Source organism: Pomacea canaliculata, linkage group LG2 (assembly GCF_003073045.1).
Source record: "Pomacea canaliculata isolate SZHN2017 linkage group LG2, ASM307304v1, whole genome shotgun sequence".
Classification (NCBI taxonomy): Eukaryota; Metazoa; Mollusca; class Gastropoda; order Architaenioglossa; family Ampullariidae; genus Pomacea; species Pomacea canaliculata.
In genome coordinates, this window is record NC_037591.1 from 32,208,634 (window position 1) to 32,224,832 (window position 16,199).

At 36.9% G+C, this 16,199-nt stretch overlaps 2 protein-coding genes across 5 annotated transcripts; one reads left to right on the forward strand and one right to left on the reverse strand.

The window, feature by feature from the left end:
• Positions 1-456: 456 nt before the first annotated feature.
• LOC112557031 lies at positions 457-5,279 on the forward strand. Of its 3 annotated transcripts, none has more exons than XM_025226595.1 (8): positions 457-693; positions 1,078-1,352; positions 1,572-1,658; positions 1,867-1,947; positions 2,509-3,121; positions 3,414-3,598; positions 3,879-4,096; positions 5,083-5,279. In XM_025226595.1, exons 2-8 carry the CDS (start codon positions 1,233-1,235, stop codon positions 5,249-5,251), a joined length of 1,473 nt encoding a protein of 490 aa, XP_025082380.1. In that variant the 5' UTR covers positions 457-693; positions 1,078-1,232; the 3' UTR covers positions 5,252-5,279. The 3 variants fall into 3 exon arrangements, with proteins under 3 accessions (XP_025082380.1, XP_025082382.1, XP_025082381.1); XM_025226597.1 differs by having other exon boundaries at positions 457-636; XM_025226596.1 differs by having other exon boundaries at positions 457-621.
• A 143-nt stretch (positions 5,280-5,422) lies between these two features.
• Positions 5,423-16,168, reverse strand: LOC112557029 (exocyst complex component 8-like). Of its 2 annotated transcripts, none has more exons than XM_025226593.1 (16): positions 16,011-16,168; positions 14,204-14,353; positions 13,797-13,892; positions 13,127-13,227; positions 12,754-12,896; positions 12,192-12,345; positions 11,913-12,060; positions 11,414-11,560; positions 10,351-10,402; positions 9,923-10,067; positions 9,514-9,694; positions 8,780-8,910; positions 8,306-8,425; positions 7,160-7,262; positions 6,460-6,650; positions 5,423-6,151 (listed from the first exon to the last, which is right to left on the reverse strand). In XM_025226593.1, exons 1-16 carry the CDS (start codon positions 16,063-16,065, stop codon positions 6,014-6,016), a joined length of 2,055 nt encoding a protein of 684 aa, XP_025082378.1. In that variant the 5' UTR covers positions 16,066-16,168; the 3' UTR covers positions 5,423-6,013. The 2 variants fall into 2 exon arrangements, with proteins under 2 accessions (XP_025082378.1, XP_025082377.1); XM_025226592.1 differs by having other exon boundaries at positions 13,127-13,233.
• Between the last annotated feature and the right edge of the window lie 31 nt (positions 16,169-16,199).

The window sequence follows — 16,199 nt, forward strand, 5'->3', positions numbered from 1 at the left end:
AACGATAGATGCCAAGATTGCGAGCCCAGACTATAGCAGGCTTTGTGCTGAAACAAGAAAACGCTGTGTCACAAAGGATGAACGTTTCATTTCCGTTGGAAAAAAGTAGAATTATGGATCTAATTTCTTGTTTTCTGAAGGAAAAATTAAATTTCTTATTCCGGAGGTGTTTTCCTTAAGAAACACAAGTTTCTGAGATGGAAAAGGGGATAGAGATAGTGGCTTAAGTGGGTAGTCGATGATGTCATGTTAGGTGGAACATTTTTAACATTTCCTGCGACCATAGCAGGTACCACAAAGTATTTTCTGCTGTAACGTATTTTCTGCAGACATCACCGGCCGTTTGCTTGTTTTGCTTTGCCCTGTTGAGAATAGGACAATAAAACACCGGTGTGTCCTTGTCACCTGACTTGATGTTGGGTCGATGAGACACCATCTGGGAAGAAAAATATCGAGATCGTTGAGACCAAGGTCAGATGGTAAACATAAACTGTTCTGGCAGAAAGTAAAAGTGGCAGGTAAAAGTGAACGTACAGAGAGTACTACCTACAGGGAGACATGACCAGGCTATATTATTTTGTCACCGGTCTAGCAGAATACGTGTCCTCACCCTAGCTGATGGTGAATGAGTTTTGTGTACGTGTGTCATCGTGACCAGTTGTGAGCAATACGATCCGACTTGGACAACTAGTGGTAACTTATATATGTATCATGTGGTTGTAATAGTGTGAAGAACAGATGCCAGCAGTTTTCGATTTCGGATCGATCTTTGCTTTTTTTCTGTCTCTAATTCCGGTCCCCTCCCCCACATAGTCTGTTCTACTGAGTGTGTTATACCTCATTGTAGAGCTATTATTATCCACTGGAAAACTGATCTTTGATGTTCTGGAGTAGTTTTCTATTCTTGAGACCCTTGATTCTTTCGTGTTTTCTAGAAAGAGTGGTAATGTGAACGATCATTCAGTGCACATGTGTCAGCATGCAGACACGCACAGGGCAGGTAATAATTGTAGTTGTAGCTTTTTCCTTCCTGCTCCTTTTCGCTTTTTCAGTAAATCTCTTGTAATATTTTGACAGGTGCCAATACCATTGACGAGCGAGTTGCAGCACACCTGCCAGGTGTATTGGCTGTCTTCCTATGTACGCCTTAGAATGGCTGGTCTTGAAACAAACTGCTGCTGAAGCGAACTTTTTTCTGTTGTCATTTGTTTGGAAAAGTTGGTCTTCGGGCAATGGAATACAAGCGTGCTCGCCTGTTTCTGATTCTTTTGGCTGTTGCTGGAGCTGTTCAAATATTTGTCTCGTATGTTTACTTCAGTGATGTAGCCTTCTTGAGACACTTCTTACAACAGGTAACTAAAAAGTCTACTGTCTTGTTTTATTCTCTCTCTCTCTCTCCATTGTTCATTACTGGATTGTATGTACAGTAGTTTAAAGATGGTATGTATTTACTTTGATAGATGCTCATACCCTTGCTGGAGCTATGCTCTTGAAGTTTTAATGAATATCTTTCCCCACCTAGAAGTTTAGATCGTGACAACGACAGTTCCACTGTTTAACTTCTATTTTAGAACCACAAAACAAAGAATGCAACAGACACGACATGGGAGAATTTCTTCAAACAGAGTGTCTACAATGCATCAGACGACTTGCTGGTGGTAAGCCCAGCTATAGTTTAACTCCAATTAATTTGATAAGAAAAATCTCTCCCATTGTAGATAATCAAAATAAAAGTCAAGAAAAATTTTTGTCATAACGCTTGTTTTGACAACTCTAAAGTTAAAAAAAACATGATCCAGATACAATAGTCCTAATGAATGCTGTGATCATGCGATGTTTTTCTTTTCTGTTTTATGATCTCTTTAGAGCCACGAAGCAAAGAATGAGTTAGACACGATGAACCTTTCCAGACAGAGTGTCTACAATGTATCGGACGGCTTGCTGGTGGTAAGCATTTTCAGCTTTGTTCCAGTATTTGTTCGGTTAATTTGGTTTTAAAAAAATCGCCAAAAGTGGATAATAAAAATAAATATCAAGCAAACTAATATTTTGGTCATAATTCTTGAACTGACAATTTAAAAGTTTATATTCATCGTTTTTATGTTTTGACGAATTATTAGTTGCAGTAGCAGCAGAAAAAGTTGCAAAATGGTAACAATGTTAGGATCAGAAGAGAGGCAGAGGTACAAGCTAGTCCTTTTGTTGTCGTGGTACATATATACCTGTCACAAGCCGACTTAATGAGACCTTGTTTTGCTGTTGTAGTTAGGACATGTATCAAAAGCTGAACATTGACCATGTGCCGTAACGCCGATTGTAAGTTGTTGTCAGCAACTGAGCATTCAGTCGTTCAATAAAACTCAGCATAAAACCAGCAATATTTTGCTTCTTTAGTTATAATTTTGATTTACCAATTATTTATATTCTATTTTAAGATTTTTTAATTGGTAAATTTCATGGGTACCAAGGTGTTTTCTTGAATGTCAAGGTCACATTCCACGTTGGCAGGTGGAGGTGTTCCCTGACTGGACCACTCAAGAACCTTTTGACCTACGTCCCACGAAAAGAGTTTACCTGTACTCCGCCCTGACGGCTGTGCAGGACACACCACCTACAGGCTCGCACGTGCGTCTCGTGACCTTTGTGGACAAGCTCGTCCCGCCCTTGGCTTGCTGCATGATGGTGGGTGACAATCAAACTGTCGTTGCCGATGCAAACGTTTATCTTCTACATCTCAAGGCTGACCCAAACAAGCCACGAAAGACTAAACAGGTTGTTTTCTTTACTATGTACCAATGCACGGTTCCGTTTGAGATTTCGGAACTTGACAAGGCTCGAGTGACTCTGATACCAGTTCTTGGCAGTTGCCCAAACCACTCCAGAATGTACCTTCCGGTGGAAAAGCCAGAAGTAGTTCCCGGAGGTATAGCTCTGTGCGCTAAAATGGCTTTCGGACACGAACTCAAGGCGAACAGGCTGGTGGAGTGGTTCGAATTGCAGCGATTGATGGGCGTCGACAAGATCCAGCTCTTCGACCTCGGCAACACAGAAGAAGTGTATAACGTGACTCGACATTATCAAGACTCCGGATTTCTGATCTTTCTGCCCCTCAAGCTTCCAGGTGAGATACGCTTTTTTCGCAGAAGCCACTGTAATCGTTGGTAGATTTGATCATAGTGCTAAAAGGTCATGGGCTATGATCTCAGACGTCATCAAGTTACCAGTGGGTCAGTTAGAACTGCAAGTTGGATCTTAAAAAAAGTTAATCAGTTTAGAAATTAGTGCTTGGAATTTCTGGCGTGAGGAACCGCCTTGACTTAAATCTTCTTTTGATTAAAACCCATTCATTCTTCTAGTGTACACGGTACTTATAATGATCGTACATACACAGTAATAGTTGTGATCCGCTATAGGGTTTCCATGGGGACGAACTATGGTGGACAACGAAAGGACGTTTGGCTTCCAGATGGGGTCCGACAGCGTCCTGTCAATCATGGAGTGCCGTCTGCGATTGGCTGGATATGATTACATCATCAGCATTGACCTTGACGAAGTCATTCTACCGGTGGAGAATGTTTCCTTAAAAGCATTTGTAAAGGTTTGTGCAGGTGTCTATTAACAAATACTACGCATCCATGACAAAAAGTAGCACAGATGTAGCTATATTTCGGAGAAGTTTGTGGACATGACCACTTGGATTGTTTCAATAGTTCTGTCTTTATGTATTTGGCTACTTACAGGATTGATTGCTCCTACTTTATCTACCAGCCAGCGCGAAACCTATATATACATGTCCGTACAATCAGTGTTTGTGCGAGAATGATCCGGGAGGCCATAGGAGTAATTAATATTAATGCCCTCCTTCCTTACCGCTGCAGATGCAGTTTGCAAAAGATGAGAGATGCGCCGCTTTGCAGTTCTGGCAGAAGTTTTTCATTGAAGACTGGGAACCAACCAATCCGCAAGCCCCACTTCACGTGTTGCGCTATATCAACTGTACCGAGCCGACGACCAACAGGCACAAGTACATCTACAAGCCTGCACACGTGACCAACATCAGAACACATTATGTAACAACCGCACCTGGATTTCACGTGTGAGTTATATTCGTGGAGTTAAGTGGTTGTTGTTGTTGTTGTTTAACGCCATGTCAGCAGCAATGGTCGTATTAAGGCCAGACTTCATGGCTCCCAGCTGTATGTGCGTTCAAGTTATGAATATCTGTGACAATGATGCAATATACAATCAATCCAGAAAAAAAATCAAAACCCTTGGCAGGCTGGGACCCTCGCCCAGAGTTAATGCTGAACCTCCCTCTGCCCATCCTGCAGTGATAGATCTTCACTTGTCGAGGGGAGAAAGGGATCTATTATTATCATTATTATTTAGTGATTGTGTAACCGAGTGGTGGTTGAATACCTCTACCACTTTTAAAGATGTTGATAACTTTTAAGGCTCAGGCTTGCACAACTTGCATCTGCATTAAAGATTACAGAAAATTCCAAGATCTAAATGAACAATTAAATTATTTTACCCATTTTACTGCATTTCAAATAAAAGCGTGTTTCTAAAAATATATTTTTACTTACTTCATTTTAAACGTTTTACTCTTTTTGTTGTCATCACTTTTTTTCGTTTTACTTTGTGAATTTATTCCCTTCTAATAGGCCGACTTTGGGGAGATAGCTTATAGTTTATTAGCCCTAGAGCAGCAGTTACCTATTTCCGTCAATTTGGCCTACAAATAAAAAATTTGTTTAAATATTTTACTAATTGTGAACTGCTGGAAATAATTTAATATTGTATTGTCACCGGAAATGAGTAACTGGTGAAAATTTCATATCTCTAAGATAATGGGAAGTGGGTGAAAATTGATTACAAAATTCCCAGACAGACAAACATATATAGTGAGTTAATAAAAGTCTACACAAAAAAAAAACAACAATAAAAACCAAACAATCTGAGGGAAAAAATGGCGGTAGCTTAGACGACTTGACTATCGGACCAAATAGGCTAGTTGCAAAAACTTATGCAGGAAACAAAAGTCATTTAGAGGCTGTTAAAAGACTTTATTATTTTCAGATCCTGGATCAACGCAAGCCTCGCTTTCATCCATCATTACAGGAAGTGTCCTAAAGAGTTCAAAGGATGCAAGGATCCTCCAATAACAGAGATGTCAGTGACCCGATTCCAAGAAACACTTATACCAAGGGTCAAGGATGTGATGAAGAGAACTGGACTTCAACCTTGACCTTGAGAAATGCGCTTGCTCAAACTTACACAAGCAGCATCCATACAAATATGTCTTAACAACAATTAGTTTTTATCACTGCGACATAAAGCACTATTTCCATTAATAGCAAGTGTGCATATGTGTATGTGCATGCAAGCATAAATGCACAAATAAAGCAGAAATTATGAGTGCACTTGACTTTTTATGCAGATAGAGTATATTACCTATTTCTCAAAAGAGATCAGGGCTTAGAACATTTATTACAAACTACTTTAATATTTTCCCCCACATGCACATATAAATGTGCAGATATGCACAGTGACCCATAGATGCGTGCACACACACACAGATCCAATCATTCATGATTGTATGTTATGACTAATCATTTCTTGCATATTGTGTCTTTGTAATTAAATTTTACCATAGAAATTCTGGTGTTTTATCTGTACTAACAATTTTATCACTTATTACATTTCACAGCTGTATGCAAAGACTAACAAATAATAATATAGTGTGAGTTGCTCTCTCATGCACACTGACAGCACACACTCTCTCACACACATATGCACTTGCTGACAGATATATGCATAACTGTTGATGGACATAACTTCGTAAACATTCACGTAAACTTTAGTTCTGCAAGACCAAAACATCAGTAGCTTTTTAAAGCAACTGTTCACATTCTTCATGGCAGCAAAACATGGAGAATTGATAGTTCCGTCAAAGAATTTTTCCAGACGCCTATTCAGTTCACAGGTACTAAAATAGATTGTCATCTCCTTACTTGATTTGTTTGTAAGTGCTTTGAAGATCTAGCACTTGCTTGGGTGCACTGAGTTCTTTCCCCAGGTAAAGTGTAATGATATGACCAATCACCTTATCTCCAACAAACTGCACATTCTTCAAAATAGTGTTTCGCTGCAGACATAGGGAAAAGAACTTGGCACTCGTTTTACAGGTAAAATACAAGCAAAATAAGTAAATTAGATCTGTTTTAGAGTTGAGCATATGAAAAATTCTTGACCTTTTGCTTTTCCTTATTAAAAAACAGAAAGGAATGTAAAAAAGAAAATAATAAACAAAGCATGGCAGACCAAAGGGAGTTTTGAATAGGAGTTCCAAGCCAGAAACTATTCACTACAAGTTGATGATAAAAATAAGATACAGAAGGTGACTCTATTGTCATGTGGTTAACTGTAAAATATATAGTAAAAAAATTAGCTCACCTCCTCTTTGAACTTATCAGCCTTGAGAGCTGTCTGAAACTGTGTCAGCTGAGCCGTAAGAATAGTGGTCAGGGCTGCGGCAATCAACCCTTCCAGTTCAACAGTATACAGGCGCAAAAGATCATTTGCTAATGTTGCCAAAGACTTTGCAAACTGCACTGTTGTCTGGGTGATATGTGCAAAGCAGTCATCTATACAATATAAAATGAAAAAGTAGTCTACATAGCAACACCAATTACAGCTGATAATAGAACAAGGTTTATAAAGATAAGGGGGAAAAATCATCTAATGGAGACATAGTTGAGAGAACCAAACTAAACACAATCTACTAAATTGTATACAATACATACAGGTGACTGAGACCTTAAGTAAAAACTTTTTTTTTTTAATTTTACTCCCATCAGTTTCAGCACAATTGTACTTGTTTTTGGGCTGCCATAGTGGTGGGTATAGTAACACAAAATGAACTGCTATCAAATTAATTAAAATGCTCAGGATTCTTTTTGTAAACTGTGTTTACATTTTCTGTCATTTTTTCCATCTTTAATCTTCTTTGCACTTATTCTCTTTGACATGATAGCATGCAAGAAGAAATGCACTTTTACAGTAGTGTAGCTTGCTCAATTGTTGAATGCTAAACCAAGGCCAATATGATTAAAATAAAAAACCCAAAAAAACCCTATGAGGCCTGCGTGCTCACCAAAAATATATGATTTGATGTCGAAACCTGATCCCTTCATATCTTCTACAAATTTCTCACACTCTTTCTTGTTCTGCAGGTTGGTAGGTCGCCACTGTTCATCCTGAAAAAGATAACCAAACAGATATGTCGACTCTCCTACAAAGCAACTTTCAGAATAAATAACAGTAGATGAAAAACTTTCAGCCTGAAAGCTACAAACAGGCACTCCTCAAGCTAATCTGTCACGATGCTTCTTTCATACATACAATGGTGTAAGAGGAGGCGGACTGACAAGTGATTAGAGCATGAACCTGCAAGGTGTATTGTGGTATGCATACTAGCTGACAATCCCTTTATGTCTCCGAGTGGTAAAGGAAAATATAATTATGTGTTGAAGACTACACATATCCTGAAGCCGGCGGATTTTTGGGAGGATATCGTCAGCAAGTGTGTGAACCTCTGGTCTCAGATACCAGTCCTCTAACACACAATGTACAACTGCTTTTGGTTTATCATCAATGAAAAATTTTTTTTTCAATGGGTGATGACTTAAAACAGTATTACTGATCACGCAGAAGGTGTATTCACACAAATGATATAAACACATAGTCCTCATCAGCCTTTCCACTAGTCCAGTACATTAACAAATAGGAATAATATGAATGCATCCTCTCTTTCTCATGTTTTCCTCAAAATACAATCAAGAAAAATATATAGGAAATAAAAAACACCCCCATCCCCTCAATGTTTATACACTCACTGTATTTCTGTAACTGCCATATAATACTCTGCTTTATCTGCCAGTACCAGTATACAGATATGTACCAGGTTGAGAAAATTATATCAAATTCTTTTTTTAAGGATTTTCTGTTCAAATGCTCAACCTAAATAAGATAGTTCTGTAACTGCAAGATATTGTCAGGAAATTGCTATTATCTAATATCTATCTTTATTACTAAATGTGGATTTCTTCTGAAAGTGTTCAAAACAGACTGAGACTAGAAAACTTTTCATTATTCTGATGCTTTTTCATACTGAAAATTTATTCTTCCATGTTCATGTCAAAAAACGATTATAACATCTATGTTGTTATGCTGAGAGTGCAGTCCCAAAATTAAGTCTTTTTTTATTATAGGAAACACACTATTGATAGGTTGCACATACCTGAGAACGATAACGAATACCCTCTACCATTTGATCTCTGGTCTCTTCAACAACTTGTTGCACCGGTAAATCCATCATTCCTTCCAAACAAAATTCTAAGTCCACTCCTATGCTGCTGAGCTGCATGAATCAAGGGGATTCTTCTGAGAATATGGTACATTATTCAGGTTATAATCAAATGGTTATTACAGAATTGGTTTGTGCTGCAGCAAGTAAATATATGAACCAGAATGTTTGTGAAATAGAATCTTGTGACCAGATTTAGATATATATATATGAAAACACCATTTAGGTTAAAAGAAGCTCACAGCCATTTGAAAATGAATTGTAGGTGTAGCTTCAAGTCAGGTGGCAAAAATCTCAAAATCATTTAAATCTGGAGCATCTCCTAATCTCTAATTCCATTCTACCTATTGTGGTCTTTCCAAAAGATTTTAACATTACTGTTTCTAATCACTTCTAACTAATTCTAACCTCAGCACAGTTCTTCTTGGCCAACTGCACACAATCTGCTATAGTTGTCAAACTGGCTTTGCTCTCAAACACCTGTCTTTGAAAGATACTGACAAAACTGTTCAGTTCCTGCTTGGACCAGATCACAAATGCTGCAAAAGTGCATATAGTTTTTAGATTTATAAATGTAAACACAAAGCCTTTGGTATTTTGAATGCAACAATATATTGTACGATAGTTTAGATGTGGATGTTTCTGAATATTGAGTAGACCAAGATTTAAAAATAAAAATGTCCACCACAAGCCAAGATTACAGGAATAAAAAGACAGGACTGTTTCAAAATACATCCTTGTCACATCCCATGCATTTTCTTTTTTTTTTTCTCTCTTCCATGAGATTTGCTACACAAAAAGCACTTAATTTCCTCATAAATGTCTTACATTAAAAAGAAAACTTTCTAAATTAATGTGAACTGTGGTCATATTTAGAGCTTTTAACTACACCAATAACACTACATGCATCTGGAAACACTACAGACTGTCTTACATCACTTCAGACAACAGAGAATTGCAGCGGTACCAACCACTGTCTCGCATCACTTGCTTATGACAAGAAACAACAGTAGCAGCAATACTGGTTTTAGGGATACCACTGTACCTGAATGCCTCCCTCCGTACCTGGTACCTGCTTTATTTTTGTTTGAAGGCAAGGTAAAGTTATTGTATGTGCTGCAGTTACAGCTTACGTACAATACCTGAAAAACATCCATAGTGGTCTGGAAATGCCTTAAGAAATTCCTTTGCTGTGTCTGAAAGACTGCTGAAAAAGACTGTACAAAGACAGCGTATGTACAGTGTTGTGGCTCCTTCAAATTTCAGCTGCCGAATGTTGTACCTAATAATGGCACTTCTGTTTTTTAAAAACAGTTCACAAGCCTGCAAATACATATGAGAAATATCAAGCATACATACATATAAACTTTAAGACTAAACTTAAAGTACACATGCATGCGCATACATTCTCGTTTTTATATCTCTCTCAAATTAACACAATAAAATACACACTGGTGCCTTTATGATATTGGTGTAATGTCATAAACAAGAGTAACATATACAAGAAATTACAGACACAAGACATTAATGATGAAGCGCAAAAAGTCCAACCTGAGCTGATTTCCCAAGGCGAATAAGCTGAGTAACTGCTCGCCTAGCAGCTCTGGGGCCCCCACGCAATGACCGTTCTGGTGACACCTGCAGTTCTGTCATCAGCCCTACAGTTAGCTGTTTTACGCGATGCTCAATTCTTGCCCTGCAAATCCAAAAACACCATTAATTCCCTTGATGTGGTATGTCATGTGATTTGTCACATGAGCCACTACATTTTACTTGGTGGTTACTTTTCCTTTCTGGGATGTCCACTCCAGATCTTTATAAAAAAATGTTCAGTAAATTGACTGTACCATCTAACACCTGACAAGGTCTAAATTTCTTAATCACTTTCACTATTGCATTGCTCTAACAATTCTGTAACATTAACATTTTCTCTTTTCAGGCATGTCACTTCATAGTTTAGGGTACATTATTATTCTTACTTGAATTCCTTCAATGCTGGACCTTGTGGGCATTCTGTAAGAAATTCTTTTACTGAAAGAAAGAAGTCATCACTTTTCTTATTAAATATGCTAAACATATGTTATTTAAAATGCATTTTAACAATCCAAGTAGAAAGAAACCAATGGCCCTACCTATAGGCTAAAACATGTTATTTTTTTACTGAAAAAAAAACCTCCACATACCCTACACAGCTTTATCGAAAAGTATTTCTGCAGTAGTTTTAACTATGAATATATTATATTTCTTTTAAGGACAGTAATAAAACCATTTTAAAAGTGAATGGAAATGAGGGAAATCACTACAACTGAAGCTGAAGATGGTAGAGAATACTAAAATTGGGTATGCATGAAGCATCATCTTATGAGGATGTCTCTTCTTGACAGCTAGACCAAAAAGGAATTCTCTTAGTAAATGACCAGAAATCAAGTGACCAAATTAACCAGCTGCATTCAGTATACTCTTTACACCTAACGATATAATCATTTAGTCTGCTAAATGTTTCATATGTTTTAGATTTTGCTTCTGCCTGCTCACATCTTTCAACAGTCTAATACCTCACTTCCCAATAATGAAAAGCTAGGTGAGGGGCTCCCTTTACCATTTTAAAAGCAAGGAAGAATCTGGGGAAAAAATAGGTCATACTGCACAAAATGAAAAATTTCTTCTCATATCATTGACCAATCTATAAATATAAACATTTTAAAATATACATTAAATTCAAATAATACTTATTTACATTTGATTTTCTTGGATTAATGTGAAAATCTACAATGAAATCAGTAACTGACGAAGCAACGGATAAAAAAAACTTCAGCCAACAAATATTTCCTGATTCATTTTATAGGAGTTGTTTCCCCATCAACATCTATGTTATCTAATTGCAGATTAAAACCTTTTTTTAAAAAAAAGCAACAATGGTTTTCTCCATCTTGGCAACTAGTCATGTGTGAGCAGAGTAGTCCTGTTGGGTAAAACTTGTCAAGAATATGTTATTTTTGGCATCATCAATGCCCTGTTTTCTTCTTCTTCATAATCTGTTACCTTTCTCTACAAGATCCACTGCTCCTTCAAAGTTCCTCTGTGCAATTAGCATGTCCAGGTCTTCAGGGAGCTCTTGAAGCCAGTCAGCTTGAAGGAAGTCTGTATCCATTGTAACAGGCTGCTCTTCCTTGCTGTCTTGAGCCTTCTCTGTAAATGTCAGATTAAGGGCAAGTAAAGTGAAGTCTTAGTGCTTCATTGCTCTGTAATACACAGTAGGAGGCAATCACTTGTAACATTTTTTAAAAACATTAATCTCTTGCTTCTTCTAATGGTATGATGACCAAACTGATTGAAGGAAATAAACTATCAAAATAAAGAATTACCATAAAGGCAATGTGATTAAAAGGTAGTTGTTAAAAACTGAAAAATAAACCTACATAACCTGTACAATAAAGGAGAGAAGGAATGAATGAAAAAAAAAGAGAAAACATAATTCATCAGGAGTTTATATCATAATGGAGAATTATGATAGGAAGACGTCCCTGAATATACAGTTTACCATCTAGCTGTTGAAAGGCATCTCCTTGTGGAGAACCAACAGGTGATGAACTGAACTGATCAGAGAGTCGAGAGGAAGTCTCCTTCTTCTGCTTGTCCTTCATGGCCTTTTTCTTTTTGGTATCCTCTAAAATGTCCAACAACTGACGCTGCAAATATTATTAATGATGCATTTCAGACCTAATCAAGACAACTCCCTCCCCTCACCATGCACACGTGCATCCACACACAAAGAACAATTGTATCCTTCTTCCCAGTACAATGGAATTACTAAACTTACTTTTGTTTTAGCGCTGTCAGCCTGGTACATTCTAGTTTCTGGAAACATTAGAATCTTGAAGGCATTTTTAACTGGTCCAGCATCACGAACATTGACAACAGCCAGACTGTCTAGCTCATAAAGGCCTTGGAATCGGTATTTCATAGGACCACGTCTGAAAAAGTAGAAAAACAACCAAACTAAGGCAAGTTAAAAAATCAGAAATGTAAGTGCATGCATAATGACACAAGCATACACCTTCAACAATATATGCCTTATAACCTGGCAAGTCACTCATAATCTGAAATTTCATCAAACAATTAACCATACAGACTTGTGAGGCTCAAGGACTTAGATTATCTATGCCATTCATTGATGGTGACAAGTTTATTACAAACAAAAGTCCAATCAGCAAGTAAATGAATGCAGACAGGCACAAACACGATCATACAAAGACAATATGGGGTGTTATACAACAGAAACAAACGAAAAAGACAGAAAGAAAGAAGAGCACAAAAACAATGAAACCGACATTGAAACAATATGTTTGGTTTTTTTTTTCAGTGGAATGGATACAACATACCTTGTTGGGACCCAAGTAGCCATCATGAGGCTGTCGCTGAGAAGAAAAGCATGCACTCGTTGCATCTGCACAAATGTTTCTGGATCCATCTCCACCAAATCAGCATCATGGACTAACTGTCTTCCTGGCACTTCTGTCACGCTCTGCCACAATGACATATTTCATCTGATATTCACTCATTATCTATATCATTGAAATACCTTATGTTGTCTGTATTTTGTCTGTGGAGCATGTTACACTGCATTTGGAAAATTTCCCAACAGCCCTGATTATTTACATTTAAGAAAACCTCAAAGAAATAACAGGCAGACAGAAAGGGAGAGAAATGAAGAATAGGGTGACAGAATGTTAAAATGTCTACTGACACACTTACAGAACAGCCTTCTACTTTCTCAAGCAGAAATGCCAGATTTCTTCTAGTTTCCTCTTCTGGACTTTCCTCTTTTTTCTCTTCTTTTGGCCCCTCTAGCACTGCTGTAACTAGTCAGTTGAATGAAACAAATGCACACTTAATAAGAATGAGACATATTTATACTCCTACAGCCAGTAGGCCTACTATTTATGCTACTATGTATGTACTACTGAGTAATATATTATATTATACAGATATACTATTTAATAACCACATTGTATGGCCAATATTTTATACTGGAAGTACAAGAGAACAATTACAAACCAAATGACACCTATTTCATCCCTTTGAGTATGATTTAATGCACTCTTAATAAAACTTCCTAATACCATAGTTATAATAGCTATTTAAAAATGCCAGGCAAGATGAACATGACAAATTCCTGTATATAATGATTGTTTTCTTATATGTTGTCCCCACGTTAATACATGAGGGGCAGGAGTGAAAGTGGAAGTTTGTCTGCATGCCTGTGTGTGAGTGAGGAAAATGTGAGGGTGCAGGAGAAAGAGAAAAAGTGAGAGTAAGTGTGGGAGAGTTGAAGTTAAGTAAATTGTTCACTTGTATTTAAGTGATTGTACTGTAATAATAATAATGAAAAAACTTCCTTAAAAAATACAAAATGAGTGGTTACCTTTGTCACTGACAAGGGGCATCTCCATCATTGATGACATCAGTCCTTTTTGCTCCATAAGCAAGTGGCTAAGCTGGTACATTTCTCCCTCCAAAACTGTCAATTTTAAAGCAATCAGATGTTCACAAATACAAAGCTGCTAGATTTTAATAAGCTTTATATATAATATAAAGGAATTCAGTTTAAGTTTATTTTTCTGCCTTTAAAACATTTTGCCATTTCCATTAGCACTTGTCAGAAACTTAACTATTGTCAAGTTTATTCTCCCCCTAGTTCCACAAGCAAACATAGATGTGCACCAACATGTTTTAATGCATGCACACATAAAATTAAGATTAAATTCTCCCTAGCCCAACCCTTTGCCAAAAATATATATAAATACATATATATAAATGTTAAACCCTTACTGGAGATCTCTCTTGCAGTCTCAATGAACTGAGAATAATTCTTGTACACATTTTTTTTGAGAGCTTGTGCTGTGTCCTCATTAAGAGCATGGATCTTTTGACGCAATCCAAGAAGTGCATCCTCACCATCAGCTGCTTGCTTGTCAATGACTGAAACAAAATAAATCAACAGGAAATATAGCATACTATTAACACATATAGAGTCTTTGACATAATTTTGTTATTATCTGCAAAACCTTCCTTTTATTACAGTGCAATATTTTTATATTATCAGCATATAAGGGTATCAAATGTACATGTTTAGAATAATATTAATTTGTCTAACTGATGAAAGGTAATGAAATTGTCTCTTAGCATCATTTGTATACATCACCAAACTTATTAAAATTAATTGCCAGGTTGTCAAGTTGATGATATTGGAGGTATGTGCTTGTGCATGTCAGCATGCACTCATATGTATGATGCCTTATTTTGTGTTCTGGATACTTCTGATGCTTATGAAGAAAATCAGTTAATTATTTTAACTAAACTAAACAAAGCATGCAATTTCGTCTGGCAGACAGGCAGAAATTTGCAGAAAGAAAATTTAGCTGATATCCTGCACAGTACATATCTTAGTACACATACTTGTGAAATTGAAAGCCAGATCAGTACAATATGCATTACTAGTATAGATTTCCATTTTGATGAATCTTATTTTCTTCAGTTTCAAAAGCATTTTGTATAGATCAGTATGTAAACATACTTTGTGATGCACTGTTAACCCTTAGCATACCGAGGGAAGGGGGGTCTCAGAGGACACCAGAAGGTGACTTTTAGTGATCCTGCCATAACTATAACAACTAATTTACTCTTGATTTTTGTATGTGTCTCACATCAACTTAAGATGACTGTTAAACAATTAGACTTTATAAAAAGTTGTTTTAAACAAACATAAAATAAAATGCAAACATTTTGTCTGTGAGACACATTGGAAGATCAGCCCAACTGTGGAATGTGCTAAGGACTGTAGCTAGGGCCGTGCTTAGGGGCAGGCAGACGATGCATTTGCCTAGGACTCCATGCTAGGGCCTCGTGATTTTGATAGTCATCAACGGCCCCACACTTTTGATTAAAACAGTGGCGATTGTGGCGTAGGGGCCCCGCACATGCGCTATGCCTCGGGCCCCATGGGGACTAAGAATGGGCCTGACTACAGCAATGGAAACACATAAATCTGTATCATTTATTTCAGTGAAATGACATAACTGGTTGTACAGGAGTATTATACTGTGTGTAATCAGATGTAAAAATGAACACACTGTTTTGCTAAAATTTTATATGTAAAAATGTAGACACTTATGAAGCAGAAAATATGAATTTTATTGGGTAACTATGTTGGAATAATCAAAATATTTGATAGTTAAAATGCTTGTATCGCTGAAATATTGTTTCAGAAATTCCCAAACCTAATTTGAGTAATCTGTCGCAACAAACAGTTGAAAAAATTAAAAAAAAATTAGGGTCCTCCATGGATCCTAGCTAGGTAAACAATCTATAGGCTTGGTAACAAAGTCAGCATCTGGCAAACATAATGCACAGCTAAAAAAAAGCACTAAACAGTATTAAAATGCTTTCTTTGAGACAAAGAATTAATTGACATCTTTCTAATAATAATAAATAAACAATATATTTTATTCTTCAGCCAGATTAATGAAATTGCTATTAATTTATTACAATTCAACTTTTTTTTTTAGTAGTTGTTGTTGAAGGTTGATCGTAATACTTGATCAGTTCTTATTTGAATATTGAGAATAGATTTACTCACAAGCTTCAGGATCAAATGCTTGCTTCGTAAATATTCTTGCTAAACCGTCTCCCATTGCTATACTTTCCCCTTAATTAAGCAAAACAAACAAGCTTTCATCAGTAGTTGGCTGCAGACGAACTGGAGGTGGGGCTTCCGGTTTTTTTCTCTTTAATTTGGAGATAACGATATATGAGAATGCTCTTGTGT